At 36.6% G+C, this 24275-nt stretch overlaps 1 protein-coding gene across 8 annotated transcripts in view; it reads left to right on the top strand.

Annotated features, from left to right (window-relative positions):
- stat3 (signal transducer and activator of transcription 3 (acute-phase response factor)) overlaps nucleotides 1–20969 on the top strand; it is a 54060-nt gene extending 33091 nt beyond the window's left edge. For 4 of the 8 annotated variants that reach the window (XM_051714644.1, XM_051714646.1, XM_051714647.1 and 1 more), the window contains 18 exons: nucleotides 333–484; nucleotides 575–733; nucleotides 2152–2244; nucleotides 2353–2412; nucleotides 2500–2529; nucleotides 2853–2946; nucleotides 3127–3174; nucleotides 3289–3372; nucleotides 4222–4320; nucleotides 4417–4552; nucleotides 4733–4785; nucleotides 4909–5003; nucleotides 5123–5262; nucleotides 7286–7504; nucleotides 9332–9374; nucleotides 10697–10756; nucleotides 16986–17086; nucleotides 17550–20969. In XM_051714644.1, coding sequence (XP_051570604.1) covers nucleotides 333–484; nucleotides 575–733; nucleotides 2152–2244; nucleotides 2353–2412; nucleotides 2500–2529; nucleotides 2853–2946; nucleotides 3127–3174; nucleotides 3289–3372; nucleotides 4222–4320; nucleotides 4417–4552; nucleotides 4733–4785; nucleotides 4909–5003; nucleotides 5123–5262; nucleotides 7286–7504; nucleotides 9332–9374; nucleotides 10697–10756; nucleotides 16986–17086; nucleotides 17550–17656 — 1773 coding nt within the window. In that variant the 3' untranslated portion in view covers nucleotides 17657–20969. Of the gene's footprint in view, nucleotides 1–332; nucleotides 485–574; nucleotides 734–2151; nucleotides 2245–2352; nucleotides 2413–2499; nucleotides 2530–2852; nucleotides 2947–3126; nucleotides 3175–3288; nucleotides 3373–4221; nucleotides 4321–4416; nucleotides 4553–4732; nucleotides 4786–4908; nucleotides 5004–5122; nucleotides 5263–7285; nucleotides 7505–9331; nucleotides 9375–9502; nucleotides 11090–16985; nucleotides 17087–17549 lie in introns of those variants that run through there. The other 4 variants (XR_007898998.1, XM_051714648.1, XM_051714650.1 and 1 more) reach the window with 4 other exon arrangements.
- The last annotated feature ends 3306 nt before the right edge of the window (nucleotides 20970–24275 follow it).

Raw genomic sequence — 24275 nt, 5'->3', positions numbered from 1 at the left:
AAAACTATTGGCTATTTCAAAAAAGGTCCTTCGATATGTCCTGTCCCGTCTTTCTTTAATAAGAAATACGTCAACACAGGAGAGAACAGTTTGCTTTTCAAGCCATTTTATGGGATATTTTATGGGATCCCTTAACGCACATCACTCAACGATCATATAATTTTAAAGCTTTTCAGGGCTTGGTGTGATATGATTTTAGGTACATTTATATAAGTAAAAGTGTTCTAGGGTCTCAAATCTAAATACATTTGTAATAAATCTGTGGCGAGGTGCTATGAGCGTTTCACAGATGAACAAAGGCGGTAATCAAAATTTTACTGTCTGATCCACAGCAAATTGTGACTGAGATGGCAGGGCTGCTGTCTGCCATGGACTTTGTGCAGAAGAATCTGACAGATGAGGAGCTGGCTGACTGGAAGAGGAGACAGCAGATCGCCTGCATTGGAGGACCACCAAACATCTGCCTCGACCGCTTGGAGACATGGTACACAGGAGCAGTCCATTGATAAACTGAACATTTCAAAACCCTCTTTGGTTAAGTCTTTTTTTTTTTAAATCACTCTCTCGTTCTCAGGATCACCTCTTTGGCTGAGTCACAGTTGCAAATCAGACAGCAGATCAAGAAGTTGGAGGAGCTTCAACAGAAGGTGTCATATAAAGGAGATCCGATAATTCAGCACCGCCCCGCTCTGGAGGAGAAGATTGTAGACCTGTTCCGCAACCTTATGAAGAGGTATGAATCACATTTATAACTAGAGATTGACTGACAGTGTTTGTTTGTTTGTTTTTAAAGACCAATACCAATTATTGCTTTTTAGACCAATTATTATGTTTAAAAGTTTGATAATCGATACACACAACTAATTTTTTATTGTTTGGGAGCTACTTTAAGATTTCATAACTAAATCATTCATCACTAACTCCTGAAGGGAACTAACATTGCGCAAACTCTTATTGCGCAAACTTTATTGGCAATATACACTTGTCCAAGGATCCTTACTTTATTTAGAGGCCTATAACTCGGGAATCTAAGACTTTCTCAAATTTGTCCTTCACCATTAGATCTAATCTTTGTTTTGGACTACAGTATGTCTAACTTTATCGGTAAACCCTAATTACAGATAAAGTTAAGGAATGTAAAAAAATGTAATCGTATATGCTATTTACACCCCAGGGCAATAAATATTATTTACACCCCAACCCTGGTGCAAATAATGGTAGATACTAATTGCACCCTGGTTCAAATAGTGTCAGATATTATTTGCACCCATATTTAAATATTAACATACAGTATGCACATCTAAATGTGTTTATTTAGAGTCCCACAGACACACTACATTAACCCCTACCCCTAAACCTAACCTTACCTTAGAAAAAATAACCTTGGTTTTACAACAGTAACCATGGTTTCACCATGGTATTTTTTGTCAGTTTACAGTAACCACAGAATTAACCATGGTTACTATTCTACAATCATATTTCTGTCCTAACAACACCATGGTTAATTGCATTAAAACTATGGTTTCTGCCAAAAAACATGGTTACTACAATATTAGTAATACAGTGATGCAATCTACACACAAGCGATGACAAGCTATGGGTATGAGAGTGATCAACAGACCCCGCCTCCATTTCAAACCCTTCTCTGCACTCCTCGACATTCACCATGACCAAATCACTGCGAAGAATTCAACATTTATATTCATTTTTATCTATTATTTTAAGTAGTATTAAAGGAAATGATAAGAGTGGAAACAGGAAATCGGATGGGAAAAGAGTGTGACAAAATGCGGATTCAAACCACGGTTGTTAGGACAACATTCCGCAGTCGTTAGGATACATTCATACACCGTCTTTACACCCCACGCCACTGCAGTGACACCTGTTGTTTAGTTTGTTGTATATTTCTGTGGTTCCACCAGACTTTTGGGGTGCAAATAGCTGCACTGTGTGGCAGATGCTATTTACACTGGGGTGCAAATAGTCACTCCGTTAACAGTATCGGTCAAACTGATTATTGGTCTGTCCTTATTTTGTAACACTCATTTGTGCGTAAGCCCCTCTAAAGAAAGCTCTTTGATCTGATGGCTATTAATGGAACCGGATCTGGTCAACCATAATTCTTCCTGTGGTGTGCTTGTTTCATTGCAGTGCATTTGTCGTTGAGAGGCAGCCTTGTATGCCCATGCACCCTGACCGACCTCTTGTCATCAAAACAGGAGTTCAGTTCACTACCAAAGTCAGGTTTGTACAGATGAGTCATAAATGAAAGTACATAGCGCTTCGAGTAAAGAAAGGACACCTAAACCTATATATTGAAATCTTGAAAAAAATTCCCTCTCTTACTTTTAGGTTACTAGTGAAATTTCCAGAGTTGAATTACCAGCTAAAGATCAAAGTGTGCATTGACAAGTAAGTCCTATTTCCTGTCTGGTGATGCCAACATGAAGTGACTGAGTTTAATTTTGTTGATATTATCTCTTCCCTTCTGTCCTTCAGGGAGTCAGGGGACGTGGCAGCCATTCGAGGGTGAGTTTTAAAGTTTAAAACACTCCATTCTCTGGGAATTAGATTTTTGTCACATGATTATTTGTAATAACAGACAAATATATCGGTCAGGCAGATTAATCAGCCATTTTTTTGTTGTTTTGCGATCATCTGCACTGGACAATAATTTCAGCATCCACCTTTGAAAAACCCATACAAGTAGACCACTACTCATTTGTATATTGTTGGGTTTGATGTAAAATAACATTGTCGATTTCACCACTAGTGTGGTGAAATGAATTCTCTCTTGCTTCAACCTGTAAAAATGGTTACTTTATAGAGTCCTCTGCATGTTTTCCCTCCAGTTCTCGTAAGTTCAACATTCTTGGTACCAACACTAAGGTGATGAACATGGAGGAATCCAACAATGGCAGCCTGTCAGCAGAGTTCAAACATCTGGTAAGCTCATCCAGTGCACCAATTCATTTTGTAGTCGAGAAGCCTTTGCTCTGTGGATTTACAAAAGTACTTTAATTAAAAATACATTGTCTTGACACAGTTAATTTTATCTGCCACACAAAATCAGATCTGGATCAGGTGTGTAGTCCTGACATGTGTCTCTTTTTTTTTTTCCCCCAGACTCTACGAGAGCAGAGATGTGGCAATGGAGGCCGAACCAACAGTGATGTAAGCCTTTATATATAACAGCAGCATTATACCAGAGTTTTGAATTATTATTCAAGGCTCCGATTTAAGTCAATTTAAAGGTTTTATAGAGTTTGACCTTTGCCTTAAATACAGGCATCTCTGATTGTGACTGAAGAACTGCACTTAATCACATTTGAAACAGAGGTTTACCACCAAGGCTTAAAGATCGACCTTGAGGTAAAAAAAAAAAAAAAAAAAACTACACATACATAAACACACTCCTGTCAACTGCACTAAATGTTAAGCTGAAGTGTGATATGTTTCACTGTTAAAATATCGTACTGAAAATACTCCTATCCCAGTTTAATAAGCAGAGTCAACAATAAGTAAGCCATTTGTAGTCGTCCGAAAAGTGTAATCACTGTGGCTCTGTTGTGCTTTCAAAACATTGCCCTGTTTGTTTGAGCATCCCGACCTGCCCGACACAAGTTGGAATGCTTAGGATTACAGCAGTACTATCTGTTCATCCAAACCTTTGAACATGGTAACCAATTGACTTGCAATTCCTTTTGTTCACAAAAGAATCAGTCCTTTTGGACTTCATATCAATTTAAAGATAATATTATTAAACCCTGAGTAGTGATTAAGTACATCACACTGCTCACAAAGATTGATTCAATGTGGAGAAGGCCAATAAGGCCGTTCTAATGCGCTGTCACCATGGCGCTAGCAGTGGGAGGATTTAAATATGTAACCAGTCAATGGGTCCTCAGGCGATCCACCTTATTAAACTCCTAACTGCACACAGTGCTGCCTGTGTGCCTATTATGAGCTGATAAGAGCACATGAAAAAAAATCATTACTTTTCTGTGGATGGAAACAACAGGGTCATGTTAAATACCAACACACACAGCAGGTTAATAAACCAGCTAATTAAGAATCCTGGTTACAATGAGCTCTGTTTGCTCATGGGGGTTTTGGAAATAATTATTTAACCTTGGGTCTCTGTTAGATTTCTGAGCATGCTGTACAAAAATAACAGGATTATTCTGCCGTGTGTGAATAAATGTCTTCATCTCTGTCTAGACGCACTCTCTCCCAGTGGTGGTCATCTCTAATATCTGTCAAATGCCAAACGCATGGGCGTCCATCCTGTGGTACAACATGCTGACCAACCATCCCAAGGTTTGAAATGAAACCACAGCAAGCCTTTCTAATTGTTAGCTCTACAGTTAAAACATATAACGAAGAAGTATTTTCTTTTCCTCTCTGTCTGCACAGAATGTGAATTTCTTCACCAAACCTCCAGTAGGAACATGGGATCAGGTGGCCGAGGTGCTGAGCTGGCAGTTTTCTTCCACAACTAAGAGGGGACTGACAATTGAACAGCTCACCACACTTGCAGAGAAACTGCTTGGTATTTATATATACTGCAGCAGTTCACCACTGGCCTTCTTGTTAATGTTGTGTTTCATTGGAAGGGCATATTTCATACATGTCAAGCTTTGATGATTATTGCATTCCACCAAACAAGACTGTAAATTACATTACATTTGGCATCCTAGTATGACATATAATATTAACACTTTTTGTGTAGGTCCGTGTGTAAACTACTCCGGTTGTCAGATCACATGGGCCAAGTTCTGCAAAGTATGTTTCTATATCAACTTTTTGTTCCCTGTTTTAATTTTAGAATAAATCAGACCAGCCTATCCACTTACTTTCAAAATATCCTAAACATGTTGTGCGTCTGTGTGTGTTTGCTGGTTCCAGGAGAACATGATGGGAAAAGGTTTCTCGTTCTGGGTGTGGCTAGATAATATAATTGACCTTGTGAAGAAATACATTTTGGCTCTATGGAATGAAGGGTAAGAACTCACACTTAAATACTTTAAACAGCTTTCAAATGCAGTATTCATACTCATTACATTAATCACTGTTTGTTTTGTTACATTAAGCTCTTGGTGTGCAAATGTGTGTGTGTCAGGTATATTATGGGCTTTATCAGTAAAGAGAGAGAGAGAGCGATCCTGAGCCCAAAGCCTCCTGGAACATTCCTTCTGCGCTTCAGTGAAAGCAGTAAAGAGGGAGGAATAACCTTCACCTGGGTGGAGAAAGACATCAGTGGTGAGAACTGTTAGTGCTTGAGATCAGTGTGTGGGGGGGGAATTCACTAAGTATTGCACCCATGATAGTGTTGTTTATTTACACTCACTGTCTGCGTTGTTTTAGCACTTGTAGTATGCATATCTGGTTAAAGCACTATAAAATGTATATGCACAGCACAGCTCCCGGATAGTGCAGCAGACCACCACCTTGTTTCAGGGTTCGTACGGTCATGGAAATCCTGGAAAAGTCATGGAATTTAGAAATGATGTTTTCCAGACCTGGAAATGTCATGGGGAAAGAAGTTAACACTTAATGTAATGGAAAAGTCATGGAACTTTCTATCAAACTATTTTCAGCAATGCAAACACGTGCTAAGAATTCTTCAAGTTTGGCACAATCGCGGAGCAACAAGGCATACAGTAGCAACAGCCGATGTAAGGGCTCTCACACACCTCACGCAAAATGTGTCTGTTTCAGGTCCATTTCTCTGGATTTGTTTTCCATTCTAATCTGTAATTATTAACACTAGCAATTTAATGTGAAACTGATGCAAATGCAAATACAAATATTTATAGCATAAGCCTTTAGTACATACTGAAAAGTTCTCAGCTCTTTGGGTGTGAGGTGCTAGAATACAGGACAAACTGCGTCCGGTGATGATTTAACATTGAACGCAATTCTGTTCCCTTTAATACCGGACAATTCCGTATTATACAAGATGGGTGGTAACCTTATTAGACACATAGATGAAGGCTTAAAGAAACACATATTATTAGGCCAGTATTTTGAGGAACAAACGAAAGAAATGCCATCGATGCGCTTGTATGATTAGCTGTTTGTTGAGAGCTTCTCACAGAATGCACATATGAAGAACTTCTCTCTGCTCTGTGTCAGTGGACCTAAAACAGTTTGCAAGAATTTTGTCTTGTATGTGAGCGCTGAAAATGATCTCAGGCCATCTCAGGAGGTGCTCTGAGTTTAATTAGCTTTAAATCCAGTGATTAGCATTTTACTGTACATACATAGCCTACACTAGGTAGATACAGTATACCAGTATATGTTTTACCCCACTATTTTTTTTTAATAGGAAAAAAGTGGCTGGTAAAATTGGGCATTCATCATGTGGCTGGTGGTCAAAAAGTTAGTTTCTTACCCTGGTGAACAAACACGCAAGTTTTATTCATTTAAATTCTACGTAATAATTTAAAGGGCATTAAAAAGGTAGTGTTCTAAATAGTGAGCACAAAGTACAGGGCTTCCAAAATTGACAGCGAGGCACCAAAAGATGAGGGGAGAGGACAAGACAAGGTAAAAACAATGCATTCTCAAGCCAGAGAAAAAAACAAAAAACACACAAACTTTGTGAATTATGGGCAGTGGTGGCTCAGTGGTTAAGGCTCTGGGTTACTGATCAAAAGGTTGGGGGTTCAAGCCCCAGCACTGCCAAGATGCCACTGTTGGGCCTTTGAGCAAGGCCCTTGACCCTATCTGCTCCAGGGGTGCCATAACATGGCTGACCCTGCACTCTGACCCCAGCTTAGCTGGGAGATGTGAAAAAAAAATAATAATAATAATTTCACTGTATATGTGCAAATGTATAATGTGTGATAAAAAAAAAATTATGACAAAGCAGATGCTGTGTGCCATTGATTTTATGGTATTGTATTAGGTGTATGTTTTGAATGTTATTCAAATAGTGCTGAATTGTATTTTTCATAAATGGGTAGAAACATTTGGAAATGCTGTAAAAATAGTTGAGTTTTGGAAGTTCATTGAAAAGTCATGGTAAAGTATTTACTAGTCAGAATGTGTAGGAACCCTGTTGTTTGTGCTGAAAATATACAATTACTTTAAAAAAAAAAAAATTTAAATACTGCTGTTTTATTGCAATAAGTGCCTGATAAGGTTGAAATGAGGGTGGTTAAGAAATACTGTAAATTCCAAATGCAGGTTTGGAACAACATGAGGATGAGGAAATAAAGACAGAATTTGCATTTTTAGGTGAGCTATGCCTTTAATTTTTTTGTCTGTGTTTGTGCAGGTAAGACTCAGATCCAGTCCGTGGAGCCGTACACTAAGCAGCAGCTCAACAGCATGTCCTTCGCTGAGATCATCATGGGTTACAAGATCATGGATGCCACCAACATCCTGGTCTCTCCGTTGGTCTACCTCTACCCGGAAATCCCTAAAGAGGAGGCGTTTGGCAAGTACTGCCGCTCTGAGCCTCAACCTGACACAGAGTTCCCTGACCCTGGATGTGGTGAGTGTCGCTGTAGGAATATAATTCAGTCTTGCTTGAAAGCAGACCTCTCAAGTTCTTATTTGTCTCATCTCATTCTCATTTATTTTGGAAATGGCTATTTTTGAATTGGAATATTGGCAATGAAGTGTACTGACGGGGTATGGTTTACCAGAAACTTTCTCCTTCAGGGGAATTTGTCTAAGAATAAGTGGAGAAAGAGAATGCAAAAGCGTGACTTTCATTTTCTGGTTTTGAAACCACTTCAGTTAGATATTTCTTAAAATTAAACATGATATAAAAATGTACCTTATTTACCTTATTAAAGGGATAGTTTACCCCAAAATTAAATGATCTTATTATTTACTCACCCTCATGAAATCCAAGGCGTGTATGACTTACTTGCTTCACCGTAACACATTTGAAAAAAATTCAATTAAAATATCTTAGCTCAGTAGGTCCTTAAAATGCAAGTGAATGGAGATTTCTCTTTTGAAGCTCCAAAAATCACAGACAGTCAGCATAAATGTCATCTAAACGACAGCAGCTGTTAAATGTCAAAACTTTTGATGTGAAAAATATCAATATTTAAGTACATTTTAACTATAATCCAACACTTCACGAGAGGGTGAAGTCCAAGCGGTCTCTCGTGTGACGTAATTGCGTTGCCATAATACAGACGTAATCTCACATTCTGCACTCAGTTGAGACATCCAGGATAAGCACACAAACACATCATTGTGAGTAAAGAAACAGATAAATACAGATCAAAACCAACCAAGCTACTGTACTGCATTCCTCCTCCTCACTTGTAAACAGCACTGCTTTTCTGGCTGTGACTCACGTTCATCAGCTCTTGCGTGTTTCAAATGCCAATGCGATTACGTCACACGCATGTACCGCTCCTGACCAGAATCATGATTTAGAGTTAAAAAAGTACTTAAATATTTATCTTTTATGCACCAAAAGCAATCGTGTCATTTTAGAAGACATTAATTTAACAGCTGGTGTCATATGGATGACGTTTATGCTGACTGTCTGTGATTTTTGGAGCTTCAAAAGAGAAATCTCCATTCACTTACATTTTAAGGACCTACTGAGCTAAGATATTCTTCTATTTTTCTTCAAATGTGTTCTGGTGAAGAAAAAGTCATACACACCTGGTATATCATGAGGGTGAGTAAATAATGAGAGGATTTTCATTTTTTGGGTGAACTATCCCTTTAATAAATGCTCCTGGTCTTATTGTGAATGATTTATTGGTGTTGTTTGCCTTTGTAATCTTTCATCAAAATAACATGATCTGCCTCTAAAATAACTCACCAAGCCTTCTTATGTTTCCAACCACCTGAAAAAATACACACTTTTCATGATCCAATCAAGCCTTGTCATACATTTTTTTAAATCTGAGTCACGTCACATTATGGAAATAACATGGGTTGTGAATGCTGTTTAATGACTTTATAGAAAGACAAATGTTTAATAATTGCTGATTTAATGATTAAAACTCATTTAATGGCATAGTTCACCCCAAAATGAATATTCTGTCATAATTTACTCACCCTCATGTTGTTCCAAACCCACACAACTTTCTTTTTTTCCGTGGAATACAAAAGGAGGTGTTAGGTGTCTCAATCGCCATTTACTTTCACTGTACCTTTTTCCATACAATGAAAGTGAATGGTGACTGAGGTTGTGAGCCTGTACCATTCAACACATTTATACATGGGACAACATGACGGTGAGTAAATGATGACTGCATTTAGATTTTTGGGGGAACTATCCCTTTAAGCCATAAACCTGTATGCCATGCTTGTTAGATAACACAGAGGTTGTTGTTTTTTTCAGTAATTCAGCCATACCTGAAGACCAAGTTCATCTGTGTCACCCCGTAAGTAGCAGTTTGCTTCTGTTTCAGGATGTGTGTGTGTATGTGTGTGTGTGTGTGATTGACCTTGCTGAAGTTTGTTTTCTCTCTCTGTCCTCCTGTTAACTGGGAACTCTTTGGTGACTCTTCAGACAGGAGCAAATGCAAAACACTCCTCTCAGTTCTGTGTTCACCATGGATCAGGGATGTAACTTCTACTGAAACCTCCAAGGAGCATTCCCATCATCCATTTTAGCCACAGTCTTACACAGGAAGACAGAGAGATAGAAACCAAGAGCATATTTGTCTTTTCTTTTTTTTCTTTCTTTTTTACAGTGTAGCACACCAGAGCTGTTTAAAGAAAGTTCAGTGGTACATTTGTCATTTAGCTGTAAAAGCACACATAGCTTGTGGGAAACTATTGTGTAAACTCTTTGTGGACATGTGATTTCTGATCTTAACGTTTATTGCAGACAGTTAGAAAATCAAACATAAAAATCAGTGTAATCAAAATTACCCTATTTAATTTCTTAATACATGTTCCTGATCTTATTATGAATTAGACTTTGAAACGACTGATATCTAGCTGTCTTATTTTTCAACCCCTCTGCTACAATTAGCTTTTCACACTTGTACTTGTTAACCCAGGGTCGTAACCCTGGACAAACGTAAGCCTGGGTTGTATTGTTCCATGTTTCACACTGTATACACTGTATGTGGCAACAACATTTCGTTTCTTTTCAAAATTACAAGTGTGACTCATTGCTTAATCCAAGGTTAACCTGGGGTGAAAAATAACATTATTCCAAGATTTAGTGTAGTGTGAAAATCCCTATAGAGGGACTTTTCTCAATGCAATTAATTGCTGAAGGAGAAATTCAAGTTCCGCCAAACTTTTTTTTTTTCTCATCCTGTTTCACTTGGAAATACATCACATTACGGAAATCAGATGAATGGAGTTTCACGTTGGCTAATGGGAATACACCTTTTACAATGCTGAGTGTGCTTAATATATATTTTAGTGAGTCTTTTTTCTTGAACTGCTTGCATAACATAATCTGATGAGGTAGTCAGTTGTCCATTGTAATCCTATGACTATAAACATGGTAAACTGTAACACATCAAACTGCAAAAACCCCACTGTATTTTAGGTAACGTTTGGCTACATAAACAGACTTAAAATTGGAATAAAAGCTGCTTCAAACTCAAACATTCTTGACTCATAAGAATTACAAATACTTTCTGTTTGTAGAGGGGTTGGAGGCCATGTACTGTATATGAGCATGTGCCTGCATGTGTACAGTATGTGTGTGTTAGGCAGGCTATAAACTGACCTCTCTTCATAGGTGTCCTTCCGTCTTCATGGACTTCCCGGACAGTGAGCTGCTTGGGAACGGCTTCCCTGGGTAGGCACTAGGGAGCTTATGAGTGTGTGTGTGTACGAGAATGAATTCCTTCTGCAAGTGAATATTTGTGGTTCAGTTCACACCTGTCGATGTCTGCTAACATAGAATATCCCTTTTAACACCTCTAGATCATGACCAAGGATTCTGTTCAAACCTTAACTCACTTCATCCATTCATAACAAAATAAATGAGAGAATCTTTAAAATGTTCAGTAGCTGTTTCAGAATTCTCACATTGGTTCTTTTGGACACCTTTCTGTTGGTCTGAAGTTTTGTGAACTAGTTTTTCCTGTAATAATTTCTTTTATCCTCACTAAAATGTGCAACAACTACATTTCCAAAGTCTACTGTCATTTCTGACGTGAATTTAAATGTTGGATGGATTTCCTGTCGATTTGGATTTTGTTTCCATGTCTGACCAACTCCTTTGTTTATTGATTTCTGAACTCAAGTGAAATTTCCTGCATCAGTATCTAAAACATTTTCACACGCTTTGACCAAAACCTTCACATTCTCTCACTTTTTCCATTTATTTTTCTTGTCTTCTGTTTTTCTCTCATTTTCCATAGAAAAGGGTGTTGTCTTGAGTTTTATGTGGTATTTAAATGGTTTGGTCCATCTCATTGTTAAACAATATCCATTTGTCACATACTGTATGTGACCCTTGTTAAGGCCCTTTGTGGGGTAAGCATGCAGCATAAAAGACCAAGACCGCTTTTTCACCCTAGATTATTCTTAAAAAGATTTATTTCATTTCCAGAAAACGTTGAAGCATGAAAGGGGAGAGTTGGGCCTAAAATAACAAGAAAAACAAACTTTCTATTAAGAAAACTTTGTGAAAATAATACATCTGGTAAATAAAAAATAATATATATATATGATATACAGACTCAAAAGAAAAGAATGAACATCTACCCAGCTTCCCTAACACAATACAAAATGTATCTAAGAAAATAACAAATATTTCAAATTAAGGATTATATAACAGTTGTTTATTTGTATAAATAGATGTAAAAGGTGGCTATTGCCAACAGTAATCATATCACCAAACAAGCAATATCAACAACAGTCATAGTAACAATGGAAACAATGGTACAGTAGTTTTAATGACAATAGGAGCAGTGTGGATGTTGATTGAAGTGATGGAGGCCCCTTTAGAAATGGCAGCCGTCTGTATTTATGTAGAACTATCTCCTAGCTACACTAGGAGGTGAGGATTAATTAGGGCATTGATCAACCTGGATGTGAAGAGAAATGGGAGAGAGAAGAAAACTAAACACCATAGATACACAAATTATGTCCCTTAAATGTCATTATTTTTTACACAAATCATATGCTATGTGCATTATGCTGTTCAGGATCCAGAGTTCATTTCAGGACTATTAGAGGCCATCACATTAACCAACACTAAGGGATTATGATCTGTAAAAAACACTTTTGGAAGCAAACTATAGATGTGCTTTGAGTTTTAAATGTATTCTGAAAAATTAATTAAATAAATGATGGCTACTATCCCTGCCCTGACAGCATTTAAGTGTACCTTAAACAGTGGCACAAAGTCACAAGAATTACAGTCTGCAGTTAAATACATCCAAACATTTAGGAAATCATACAAACAAATCGGAGGAACTGATGAAATCTGCTTTTGAACAATATGTATTGTGCACAGTGCTATACAAATAAATTTAAATGAATTCAATATCAACACAGTAATTACAAAATCTCTGGAAATACCCAGTCACTGCTAGTAAATTATAAAACTGACATTTTGTTAAGTTCGGGAATGCAACAGTAGCTGACTCTTTGACAACCACTGAACGGACTTGTCTTGCATTTTCCAAATAATTATTTACTCACCCTCATGATATTCCAGGTGTGTATGACTTACTTTCTTCACCAGAAAACATTTAAAAAAAATTTTTGAAAATGATCATAGCTCAGTAGGTCCTTAAAATGCAAATGGGTGGTGATTCAATTTTTGAAGCTCCAAAAATCACAGACAGTCAGCATAAATGCCATCCATACGACCTGTTAAATTAATGGTGCGAAATAAAGAACGATATTTAAGTTATTTTTAACTCTAAATCATCGCTTTCGGTAAGCTTCACAAAAGGGTGGAGTTCAAGCGGTCTCTCATGTGACGTAATTGCGTTGCCATGATACAGACGTAATCTCATGTTCTCCGCTCGGTTGGGAAATCCAGGATAAGCACACAAACACACCATTGTGAGTAAAGAAACAGATAAATACAGATCTAAACCAAAACCAACCAAGCTACTGTACAGCATTCCTCCTTCTCACTTGTAAACAGCGCTGCTCTTCCGGCTGTGACTCAAGTGCATTAGTTCTTGCAATTTACGTCACACACGCATACCGCTCCTGATGGAAGCATGATTTAGAGTTAAAAAAGTACTTAAATATTTATCTATTCCACTCCAAAAATGATCGTGTCGCTTTAGAAGACATTAATTTAACAGCTGGTGTCGTATGGATGATGTTTATGCTGACTGTCTGTGATTTTTGGAGCTTCAAAAATCGGATCACCATCCGCTTGCATTTTAAGGACCTACTGAGCTAAGATATTTTTCTGATTTTCTTCAAATGTGTTCTAGTAAGGAAATAAAGTCATACACACCTGGGATATCATGAGGGTGAGTAAATACTGAGAGAATTTTCATTTTTGGGTGAGCTATCCCTTTAAATAACCATCCAAAAGGTGACCGAGTAAAGTATGTTAAAGATATTCTTTCCATGTGTTTGAATAAATTACAAAATAATCCAGCTTTTACTTGAGACATTGAAAGGTAGCATTTGGTATTCCAGGGAGGAAAACAACTACTTAGTACTACTTACAGTAGTCAGTGCCCAACAAGAGTCTAAAGAAATAGTTTCTAGGTGTTCTGGACCTCAAGATGGTTACAGCCAACTCATTTGTGAGATTTTACCCTTTTGTTGTTGAATTACTTTGGGCAAGCGAGAAATAGCACAAAAGCAAGTGCTTTTACTGTTGCTTATGCTTCTAGACATTTCAGTGCATAGCCTTGTGATAAGTAAATGCACACATCATAGTATTGATGACCAGTCTTTGACAGTGGTCCCACCAAATCCATAATTCCAAAGCCAGACCTGGTTAAAGGATGACCTGATTTGATTTGCCAGCAACCTTATGTGCATGATATTACAATAATCAGAGAGAGCAGTTTTCAGACCCAGTGAAAAAATTTGTAAGGATGCAGTTATAGGTCTTAATTACTCTTTCAGTAGATGTCTTTAAAGAGTGATAATAAGTAAGCTGTTAGAATTTGTGAATCAGAAGATACAAAAATTTTAAAATTGTATCCTAGCTCACATCAACACACTGTGCCCACTTACCAGCAAAGAATCCATCACGAAAGTCAGCAGTATCTGAAAATCTCTCCTTTTCCACTGCCGCTGCAGGGAGGAATCAGACTTCTGCACATTTGCCAGTTGTTCTCTGCCTACTTTTAATGTTGATTCTCATAAACAAACAAAGCTACTGTAGGCTTGACTGAGACTTCAGGTTCAGCAAACAATTTACATTTAGTACTGTCATAAGAAGCGTCTGGTAAATCATTGCCCAAAGTAGGGCTAACCCCTTCAAAGTAACTGGCTGGGTCAGTATGGGTATGTAATGGAACCTTTACAAACACCAATTTAAGACTGCAAACTAATGCATTTGTCCAGCAATTTGTTTCATCAGAAGATGTGTAGAATGAACAATTGCATGCTGTTTGGGCACAAGAAGACTTAACAGCCTGTCAAAACGAATGGTTTGCATATTAGATTACAAACTGACTGTTTAAAAGAAATGCTTAAACGTCAATTGTGCCTTTAGTAACACCAAACTGAATTGCAAAAATAGTGAGTTTTCAAACACCTCTGTGAATTTGGCACCCAATATAATTAAAATATTACCAAATCTGTACCATTAGTTTGTGCTGCGTTTGCGCCGATTTGTGCTGCAAAAATTAACGTTTGTGCTGGTTCTCTTTTTTTTTTTTTTTTTTTGACTGTATGACCTCACTTTCCACACCATGTAGTCCAAATCGCTCCAAACCGGTGCCGCTCGTTTGTGCTCTATTTGTGCCGTTAAAAGAAACATCATTTAACAAGTATTTAAACCCCATGTCAATCACTCTCATCTGTCTTCATCGTTTGTGCTCGCTTCTGGTTTGTGCCGTGTTTGGTATCGTTGAAGCATACATTTTTGGCAGAGATTTAATCTTTCACCACATCGAACTCCAAATGCAAAAAAAAAATAATTTAATGTTTGTGCTGCAAATTATGATTTGTTTATAGGCTGTAAGTCACATTGCTGAACAAAGCTGTACATAATGTTTATATAAGTTAATTATTATAAGTTTTTTCGCAAGTAAAAAACCATATTCTGCTCTGAAGTTGCTTTTATTCGTTGTAATTATGCTAGAAGCTGGTGCAACTTGCGTTGATGGTGTTTGTGTAATTGCATAGGCCAATATGTTATCTAATATTGAAATATTTGTTTGAAATTTCAGCACAATGTTTGAGAACATGTTAAGTGCTGTTCACATGCTGGAATGTGTTGTTGTTGCACTAAAATTACACGTAACGCCACAAAATAGCAAAATGTAGGTATCTCGACTCGAGTCGTTTAACAGTTTAGGTTCTTTTTAACTTGATATGGCGTATAAAAACGCGAACAAGCCATCAAAGAGAGCGCACGTTTACACTGAAATCAATTATAAAACAGCGCGGACGGACACAAAAACGTGCTCAATGTGAATGGCCCCATCAGTGTAAGACTAAGGTTTGATCACACTTAACTATTATTTATTATGTTACTGCACATTTTAGATTTTAGAATATAACATCATCAAGTAACACAAAAGTATGGAAATTATGCAGTGACCAAAACAAATTAAATCAGAAACATCTTCTATTTTAACTTCTTCAGTGTAGCCTTTTGTCTGTTAGAGCTCTGCACACTCTGTTCAACTTCAGGTGCATCCTGGGATGCTTTTTAAACAGTACTGAATGATTTCATATGCTGGACACTTGTTGGCTACTTTTATTTAAATAAAGCAAATAAATAAAAGGTTTGTATAGACATCTATATTTAGGCACAATTTATTTTGGAGTACAGAAATAATCCCAAACATTTGATCAAAAGGTTTTAAGATTATGAGAAACCAATTTAGTGTCCTTTGGACTGGTTGTGTAGGCTATATTTATTTTATATTAAATTCTTGATATTAATTTTATTTACCAACATTTACTATTGTATTGTATCTTGCTAGGTTTTGCTATTGCTGTAGATAAATCGAGGATAATAGAGTTTCAAGTTTTTTGTTCAAACAATTTGGTCAAATTAGCTTCAGAAAAATGACTTTAGCTGAAAGGCGAGTAGTTTTCATCCCTGGTTTAAATATCAGACCAAATCTGATATTTCCTGACAGAGAAAGAGAGATGTGTTTGAGTTTGATGTGGTGAAAGATTAAATCTTTCCCCAAAAATTAATGCTTCAACGATACCAAACACGGCACAAACCAGAAGCGAGCACAAACGATGAAGGCCGGTGAGAGTGATTGACATGGGGTTTAAATACTTGTTAAATACAAAGAAAGGAATATGTTATGATGTTTCTTTTAATGGCACAAAATCGAGTACAAACGAACGGCACCGGTTTGGAGTGATTTGGACCACATGGGGTGGAAAGTGACGTCACACAGCCAAAAATAATTATGTCTAATATCTTAAACACTGAACCAGCACAAACGCAGCACAAACTAATGGTATAGATCTGGTAATGATTTAATTATATGGGGTGCCAACTTCACAGAGGTTTTTCAAACATGTTTTTTGGACATTCCCTCTGCCTGTCATTGGCCAGAAAGACAGATAGTCCCACTCCAAACTCAACGCCATTTGCTAAGCAATTGTTGCTGTGTCAGGCTAGTCGGGATACTTTGATAGAGCTCAAAACGTTGATTTGATTACAAAGTTATCTATACACTTAACCTTTATGTTCCCTATAATGTAATGTTTATGTGAATGTTTTTGAATGTGCTTGTCTGTGTGTTAGACAATCAAAAATGTATGGTAAATCCATGGTTACATGTGTTGAATTAACTCTCAGATATTTGGTGCTACTGTAGATGTTCTGAAGAAGTGTCAATTTGATGATGAGCTTTTTCCAATTATATTTCTAATGCATGGTCCCTTTTTTGCAGGACTAACTCTGGCAACACAAGTGATTTGTTCCCAATGTCCCCTCGTACACTTGACTCTCTCATGCATAATGAAGCAGCAGAGGCCAATCCTGGACCTCTTGGTGAGACACACCCACATATATAAACATACAAATTTAAAGTCCGATTTTAAATCTTTCTTGTGCACTTGCTGTATAAACACAATATGCATATGCAGACATCGTTTCTCTTTTGCAAAATCATATTTTAAAATCACACTCAAGCAGGCACTTAGGGTCTTGTGACCAATGATGACCATTAAAGGGATAGAACATAAAAATGTTGCGCCAAACCCGAATGACTTTCTTTTTTCCATGGAACACCCAAGGAGATGCGTCAGTCACTATTTACTGTCATTATACAGAATAAAAGGAAGCCGTTAAAGTGAATGGTGAATAAGGCTAACAGTTTAAAGATATGACACCTCTGTGTTCCATGGAAGAAAGAAATTGATATTTTTGGGTGAACTATCCCATTGAATGCGGGCTGATTTTCAGCACATCTTCATGCTCAAACTTGTAATACTGTGATTCTTTTTTTCCCCAGAATCCCTCACTCTGGATATAGATATGAGCTCAGATCATCCCTCACCCATGAGAGAAGGGTTTCCAGCCTCTAATGTCTCCGATATGGATGCCTGCAGAAATACTTAGATTTCTACCATTTTAGTTTTATTGTTTTATTTTCACTGAAAAAAAAATAATTGTCATGTACATAGAACGCTTAGGTGCAATTCCTGCTTCTTTTTTTTTCTTTTTTTTTTTTTTCTGAGCCAGTTCTTATGTTTCTTTTCAGTTTTTACAGTCATAGCCAAAAGTGTGCAATGCAAATAACCTAAGATTCTGGTATGTCAGTCTCATATCTTGCTGACACTGATTTGATGTTTTTGTTTCTTTGAGACAGTTAAGATTGGCCTTTCCGCTTTTTTATATGAGGAAATGTGAGGCATTCTAGGCGGTTATTAATGGGTGTTTTTTCTATTGTAACATTTTTTTTTTTTTTTTACCTTTGTCAATTTACCCAGATTTCTTTGTAATGTAAGACAATCCCTACTAATGTATCATCATGCAGATGAGTAAAACATGGGACTGGAAGCACGGCTAGTTTTTAAGCATCTTGGTAAATACACAACAAAAATGTAAATGCTAAGATTATAAGCAGGATTTTTAATGTGTTTCTATTATTTTAAAACAACATGCTCGCAAACATTTGGCCATGACTGTATAGTAGCCATATACACTACCGTTCAAAAGTTTGGGGTCACATGCCTGAAATGTTTCTCATGATCTTTAAAACCTTTTGATCTGAAGGCATATGCTTATATGTTTGAAATTAGTTTTGTAGACAAAAATATAATTGTGCCAGCATATGAATTTATTTAATTACAAAACTTTATTTAAAAAAAAAAAAGTTTTTGAAATTGATGACTTGGACCAAATAATTAAGAAAAGCAGCTAATAAGTGCCCATCATATAGATGGGAACTCCTTCAATACTGTTTAAAAAGCATCCCAGGGTGATACCTCAAGAAGTTGGTTCAGAACATGTCAAGAGTACATGTCTGCAAATTCTAGGCAAAGTGTGGCCACTTTGAAGATACTAAAATATAAATATAAAAAACACAATTTTGATTTATTTTGGATTTTTTTTAGTCACAACATAATTCCCATATTTCCATTTCTATTATTCCGTAGTTTGATGACTTTACTATTATTCTAAAATGTGAAAAAAATAAAAAAAATAAATGACCCTAAACTTTTGAACGGTAGTGTATAAAATATATATATTTTTTAAATGGGATCAATGTTCATCAGGAATCGCTTCTCTCTTGTATCGCAATGAATATCCACTGATGTTGGCAAACATGAAAAAAATATTTTGAGCTGTAAGCATAGCATAGAGCCAGTGAATCCATTTTTTTTTTTTTTTAATTTTACATTGAAATTTAAAGTGTGAAGTGGAGAAAACCTTACAATTGTATTGTTAAAAGGATTGTTCACCCAAAAATGAAAATTATTTTATGATTTACTCACCCTCCTAGCATTCCAGATGTGTACGACTTGTCTTTCTTCTGTGGAACACAAATGAAGATTTTTAGAAGAATATCTCAGCTCTGCAGGTCCATATGCATGTGAATGGACATTGATTTAACCACCAGAGTCGTCTGGAGTACGTTTATGTTGCCCTTATGTGGATTTTGGAGCTTTACAATTTTGGCACCCATTCACTTGCATATGGACCAACAGAGCTGAAATATTGTTCTAAAAATCTTCATTTGTGTTCAGCAGAAGACAGAAAGTCATACACATCTGGGATGGCATGAGGGTGAGTAAATGATGAGAGAATTTTCATTTTTTGGTGAACTAACCCTTTAAGCAGTACTTTGAAGCTGCCACAACTTGGCATAATCTAGTACCATGTTGAACTAAATCCTGGCTTGTTATAGGTGTATAACCTTCCTTTCATAAAATCAGATCACAAGATGCAAAGTTTGTGCATGCAGGTATATAACGTCCCTTTTATCTTCTGTCTGGTTTACATTAATATACTGTATTTTATTGTTGCAAAAAAGTATTTTACTCTTCTATTGAATGTGTTTGGGAGGTTAATTGAAGAAGATAAATATATAAATAAATATTACGCATATTAGGAAATATGATATTTCCATCATATTCCCCTTTCTGTTTATAACGCTAGTTTATATGGCAAGATGAATCTTGCACTGAGCCAACAGGAGTAATATTGCAACAGAATTAGTAACATTATACTGTATATACGGGCACACAAATATATATGCACACACACATACAGTATATATAAATATGTTGTTTACTTCACTGTTAGTAGACGATTCACTGATAATAAACTGCTTGCGTTTTAAACTGGAATTTGATGGAAAAATTGTTTCTTCATTGTGTAACTATTTTTTTTTTTTTTTTTTTTTTTTTTCATGTCTGTCAGTCTGTATGGTTCCCACTCTCTGTATTTGTCTTTCCACTCTCTACTTTATAGACGGTATACTATTATATATAATGCACTATGTATATTCTCTATATTGTAAAATGAATTCTTAATGAGAAACAGTTATTCAGTTCGTCATGCAGTTCTTGCATCAGTTATGATGTGTTTGTCATACAGTGAGTGAAGTCAGGGCTCAGGCTGTATTTTTAGATGCCATCAGACCATAGATGTAACATTTGATAGTGAAAATAAACAAACACAAAATATTAACTGAATAATAAAAATGACTAAATGGACATTTCACACACAGACGGCATCCCTGTTAGAGCATTTTCATCAGTGGACTAATATTAAGCGATTATGTTTCAATGGACATTTAAAGGTCATTCTTCCCAGATGAATCTCATCTGCCTTTACAAAGATTGCAATTACTGTGTGTTTCTCTATTATCGTCTACCTGTCATCACCCGTACCGCAGCCGTTCTGCTTCTAAAGGTTACCCAAAAGAGATAGATAGAGAGCGAGCCTGTATTGGGCATAGCACATTGACCTTTTGTCAAGATTCTTTGATTAGACTTCAAGGTGTTTATTAGGTTTGCAGTTACTATGTTTTTAAATTTAAAAAATGTTTAAATGTTTGCACTTGTGTCAACTCGTGACTCAAGGTGACTGGGAAAAATCAGTTTAACATTGTATTATTGTTATATAAATCACAAGGAACCTATTTTTTTCTTTATGATTTGGTAACATTTTTGTTTTGTTTCCATGATGCAGCATTATGGTCATTGTAGTTCATGTACATGTCATTCCTGACACGCTCTCTGTTTAGCTGCACTGATTCTGAATTTGAATTAAACAATGAACAGCCTATGAAACCTGTAACCTGTTCTTTTACAGCAGCAGAAGTGATGAGCTGCGTTCTATAGGGAAATCTTCTCCGAGCTGAGAAAATATGTACAGTCTCCCAATGTCTCTTCAGTGAGTGCCATTAAAAAAATCTTCACTATTTTGCATTGGTTCATCATTTTTTCATCCTATTCTTTAGTTCTAAAGCAATAGAGCTAACTATAGAATTCTAATGTTGCAATGGTATTTTTTCTCCACAATTATTCATTTTTCCATATTACATTGTTTATTGGTGATGGTAGAAACCAAATCATTGATACTGAATATGTTTTTCAGAAATTAATAGCTATTGTACCAGAAAATCTCATCTGAAATAAAACTGTTATATTGGTCACACTAAGAATTAAGATGGATTTTAAATCTTTCTTAATGAGATCCATTTAATGGGCAAGTTTGGCCTCTCTTAGCCCCTCTTATATCTGTATTGAGGCATTAAAAACAGTTTTATTGCTTTAACTGCCACAAATTTTAATTGACGGGAGAGGGGATGTTTACCAGGCATGTGCAAATATAGCACACTTAAAAATGATTGAAAGATCATGAAAAGAGAAATAGAAAACAACTGTAGATTGTCTCGCTCTCTTTTCCTTTTCCACACCTGGAAAAACTTGCAATCTGGATAAGGGAGGCAAATACTCTCACTAATTGTCAACACAACTCTGATGCCTTCCAATTCCACGCATTCCCCCGGTTCTGTCTCTCTGGGAGAGAATATGCTGAATCACTATTTTCATAGTAACAGGATGGTGCACTGCCAATATAGATTGTTTTTCAGCTCCACTTGAAGAGCTCTGCAGGACCTGCTCTGCTTGTATTTCTGCCCCTTACTCTCTTCTCACTAGTCTAGTTTTCCTGCAAAATGATTACATAAAAATATAGACAGAAGTTTATGTAAATTTTACTGATTTACTTGTGGACTTTTTCTGCCTTGATGCCTCATCCCACATGGCTACAATTTATCAACCTCCTCTGTCCAATGAACCAGTATGCATGTGAACAGCTCCACCAGGTTTAAAGAGAGACAGTCTAACATGCACATGTTGTAGCTAATATTTGTATGGGTCGTATTAAACTCAATGATTGTGGTGTGTGATCCTGTGCACCTTGAACTATCATTTAGAAAATCACTATAACTATCTATTCCCATTTTCTTGTCTAATGCACGGTTTTTTAACCTGCGGGGCACGCCCCCTTGGGTTCTACTAAGTTATGGACACTCGAGTCTTTTCAGTCACCATTTCAACTTTTTACGCCAGTGGGAAGCGACGAATGAGCATCTTTGATGTGTAATGAGTGAATCATTGTTTCAACTGATTCGTTAAAAACAGTTTTGATTTTTTCATGGAAGTGAACGTGAATGGTTCACTTAAAAGATTAGTTGAAAAACACAAGCTGTGTCTGAATATCCATACTTCCCAACTTAATCAAAACAGTATGCCGGACTCTGAGTATTTACGAATCCTCAGTATTAGCAGTAAGCCAGAAATACTCGGGTGACCATACTATTTCTGATGAGATTCTAAAAATGTGGATCAACTGGACATTCTAATATCCCATAATGCCTGAGGAGACGTCACGTTCAAAACGTTGGATTTAAAAATACAGCGGAGAGTCCACGAGTTGGCGGCTCTTCTCAACATAGTGCTACTGTATATACCAGCCTGGTCTCATGAAATTTACATGACAACATTTTTGTAATTCAAAATTTACATGCTGCATTACACGTTTGGCTGCAGGTTTCCAGTGCAATGTCCAGAGGGGGGCGCCAAAAGCAAGTAAAATGGTGTCGTATCAGAGGTGAATTTTAGATGGATGTTTTACTGATTACTGACTAACATAAAACTTTAGCCTGAACCTAAGCAATAGTGTTTTAAAATATAAACGAGACGTTTTAAAAAGACATCCTAACCAAATCAACACCTAAACTTAACCAACAGTGTTTTAAAATGCAGAAGCGAAATTAAGAGCACATTTTCTGAAGCAATAACATAATTTCGTGTCGCTTGTATGATTCTGTCATGTCACATGTTAGCTTGAGTTCATGGCTGGTCTTGAACTGCGGTCCTCCGGATCCTAATCTAACGTTCTATGATATATGTACTACAAATGCAAGGTATTATTCTTTTTGCCCAGAAAGTCTGTGAATATCTAGATGGTTAGATGGAGTGTTTTAAGAGTGGTAAGTTTATGACACTGAAATCTGAGGTTCAGAGAAACACCACAGTGGGATGAGTTCCTCTAATAGTCTATTCAGATAAGTGCTCGACAGATATGGTTTTTCCAGTAGTCTATTTATAAATCATTACAATGAATATATTAATTAAAAAATTATTAAGTATTAGTGTTTTTAATTACAAAACAAGAAACAAGAAAATAGGCTTAATCTGTGGTGTGTTATTTTAATTTATCATGACATGAATATAAATTGTATTAAAATATGTAATTATATCAAAATGTGTTTCAAGAAGATTTAAACTTGCTTAATGCTGAAGGTTAAGTCTCAGCCTCAGACTTTATGCCCATGGACATACCATTCATCATAAGCATGATGCATTTTTCAGCACAATAGCAAGAGCTAGCAGAAAGTCCATTCTGATTGGTTCGCTGCAAGGAATCTCTTGTGAGACAGGAGAGCACAGGTTTTTATCAGTTCATCAGGTTACAAAGTTTTGTTTAAAATTTACCAAGCTTGCAGTTTATGGCATTGAATTGAAAGAAATTTGAAGCATATTATGTGATTAAGTGATTATTTTAATAGGTTACCGCTTTGTTGCATGCCATACCACAGTAAATAATAAAGTTATAATTAAAAATAATCGAATTATATTTAACACTTTAAAAAAAAAACACTTTTATGCCATTTCAGAGCAAATACATACTTATCAAGATATATATCGATTATCGTCTATTGGTTAAAAAATATCGAGATATAATTTTTGTTTCCATATCGCCCAGCCCTATCGTGAACACGAATTCGGCCACTGGCAAGGGTGTTAATACACTGAACTTTGGGACACTTATGACTCAGCTACCTGCACACGATTACGAGGTTGCACATTCAAGCACAGCTTGTATTAACAGAGACTATTTAGCAGTGATGGGTCTCTTCTATTAAAATTAATGGGAGAAATTAGAACGCCCAACGATCAACGGATGTCAAAAGGAAGTCCCCCCTTACAGATAAAAGAGCCAATCACCTTTTAGATACAGACATCGCCTGTCAATCCACTCAGGAATGCACATGCGCATTAGCTATACAAGCTGGAAAAATTTCGCTCCCTTACGACTCAGTACACTTGACATGCGTGCTAACGCATATGGGGAGTTATCCTTCCACACGACTTAGTTGAAACCTCTCTACAATAACGGCAATATTCTAATATTGGTTATGGTGTTTGAACTCCGC

This window comes from Myxocyprinus asiaticus, chromosome 13 (genome assembly GCF_019703515.2).
Source record: "Myxocyprinus asiaticus isolate MX2 ecotype Aquarium Trade chromosome 13, UBuf_Myxa_2, whole genome shotgun sequence".
Lineage (NCBI taxonomy): Eukaryota > Metazoa > Chordata > Actinopteri > Cypriniformes > Catostomidae > Myxocyprinus > Myxocyprinus asiaticus.
The sequence above is the reverse complement of the archived record's forward strand: the minus strand, read 5'-3'. Positions and strand labels throughout refer to the sequence as shown.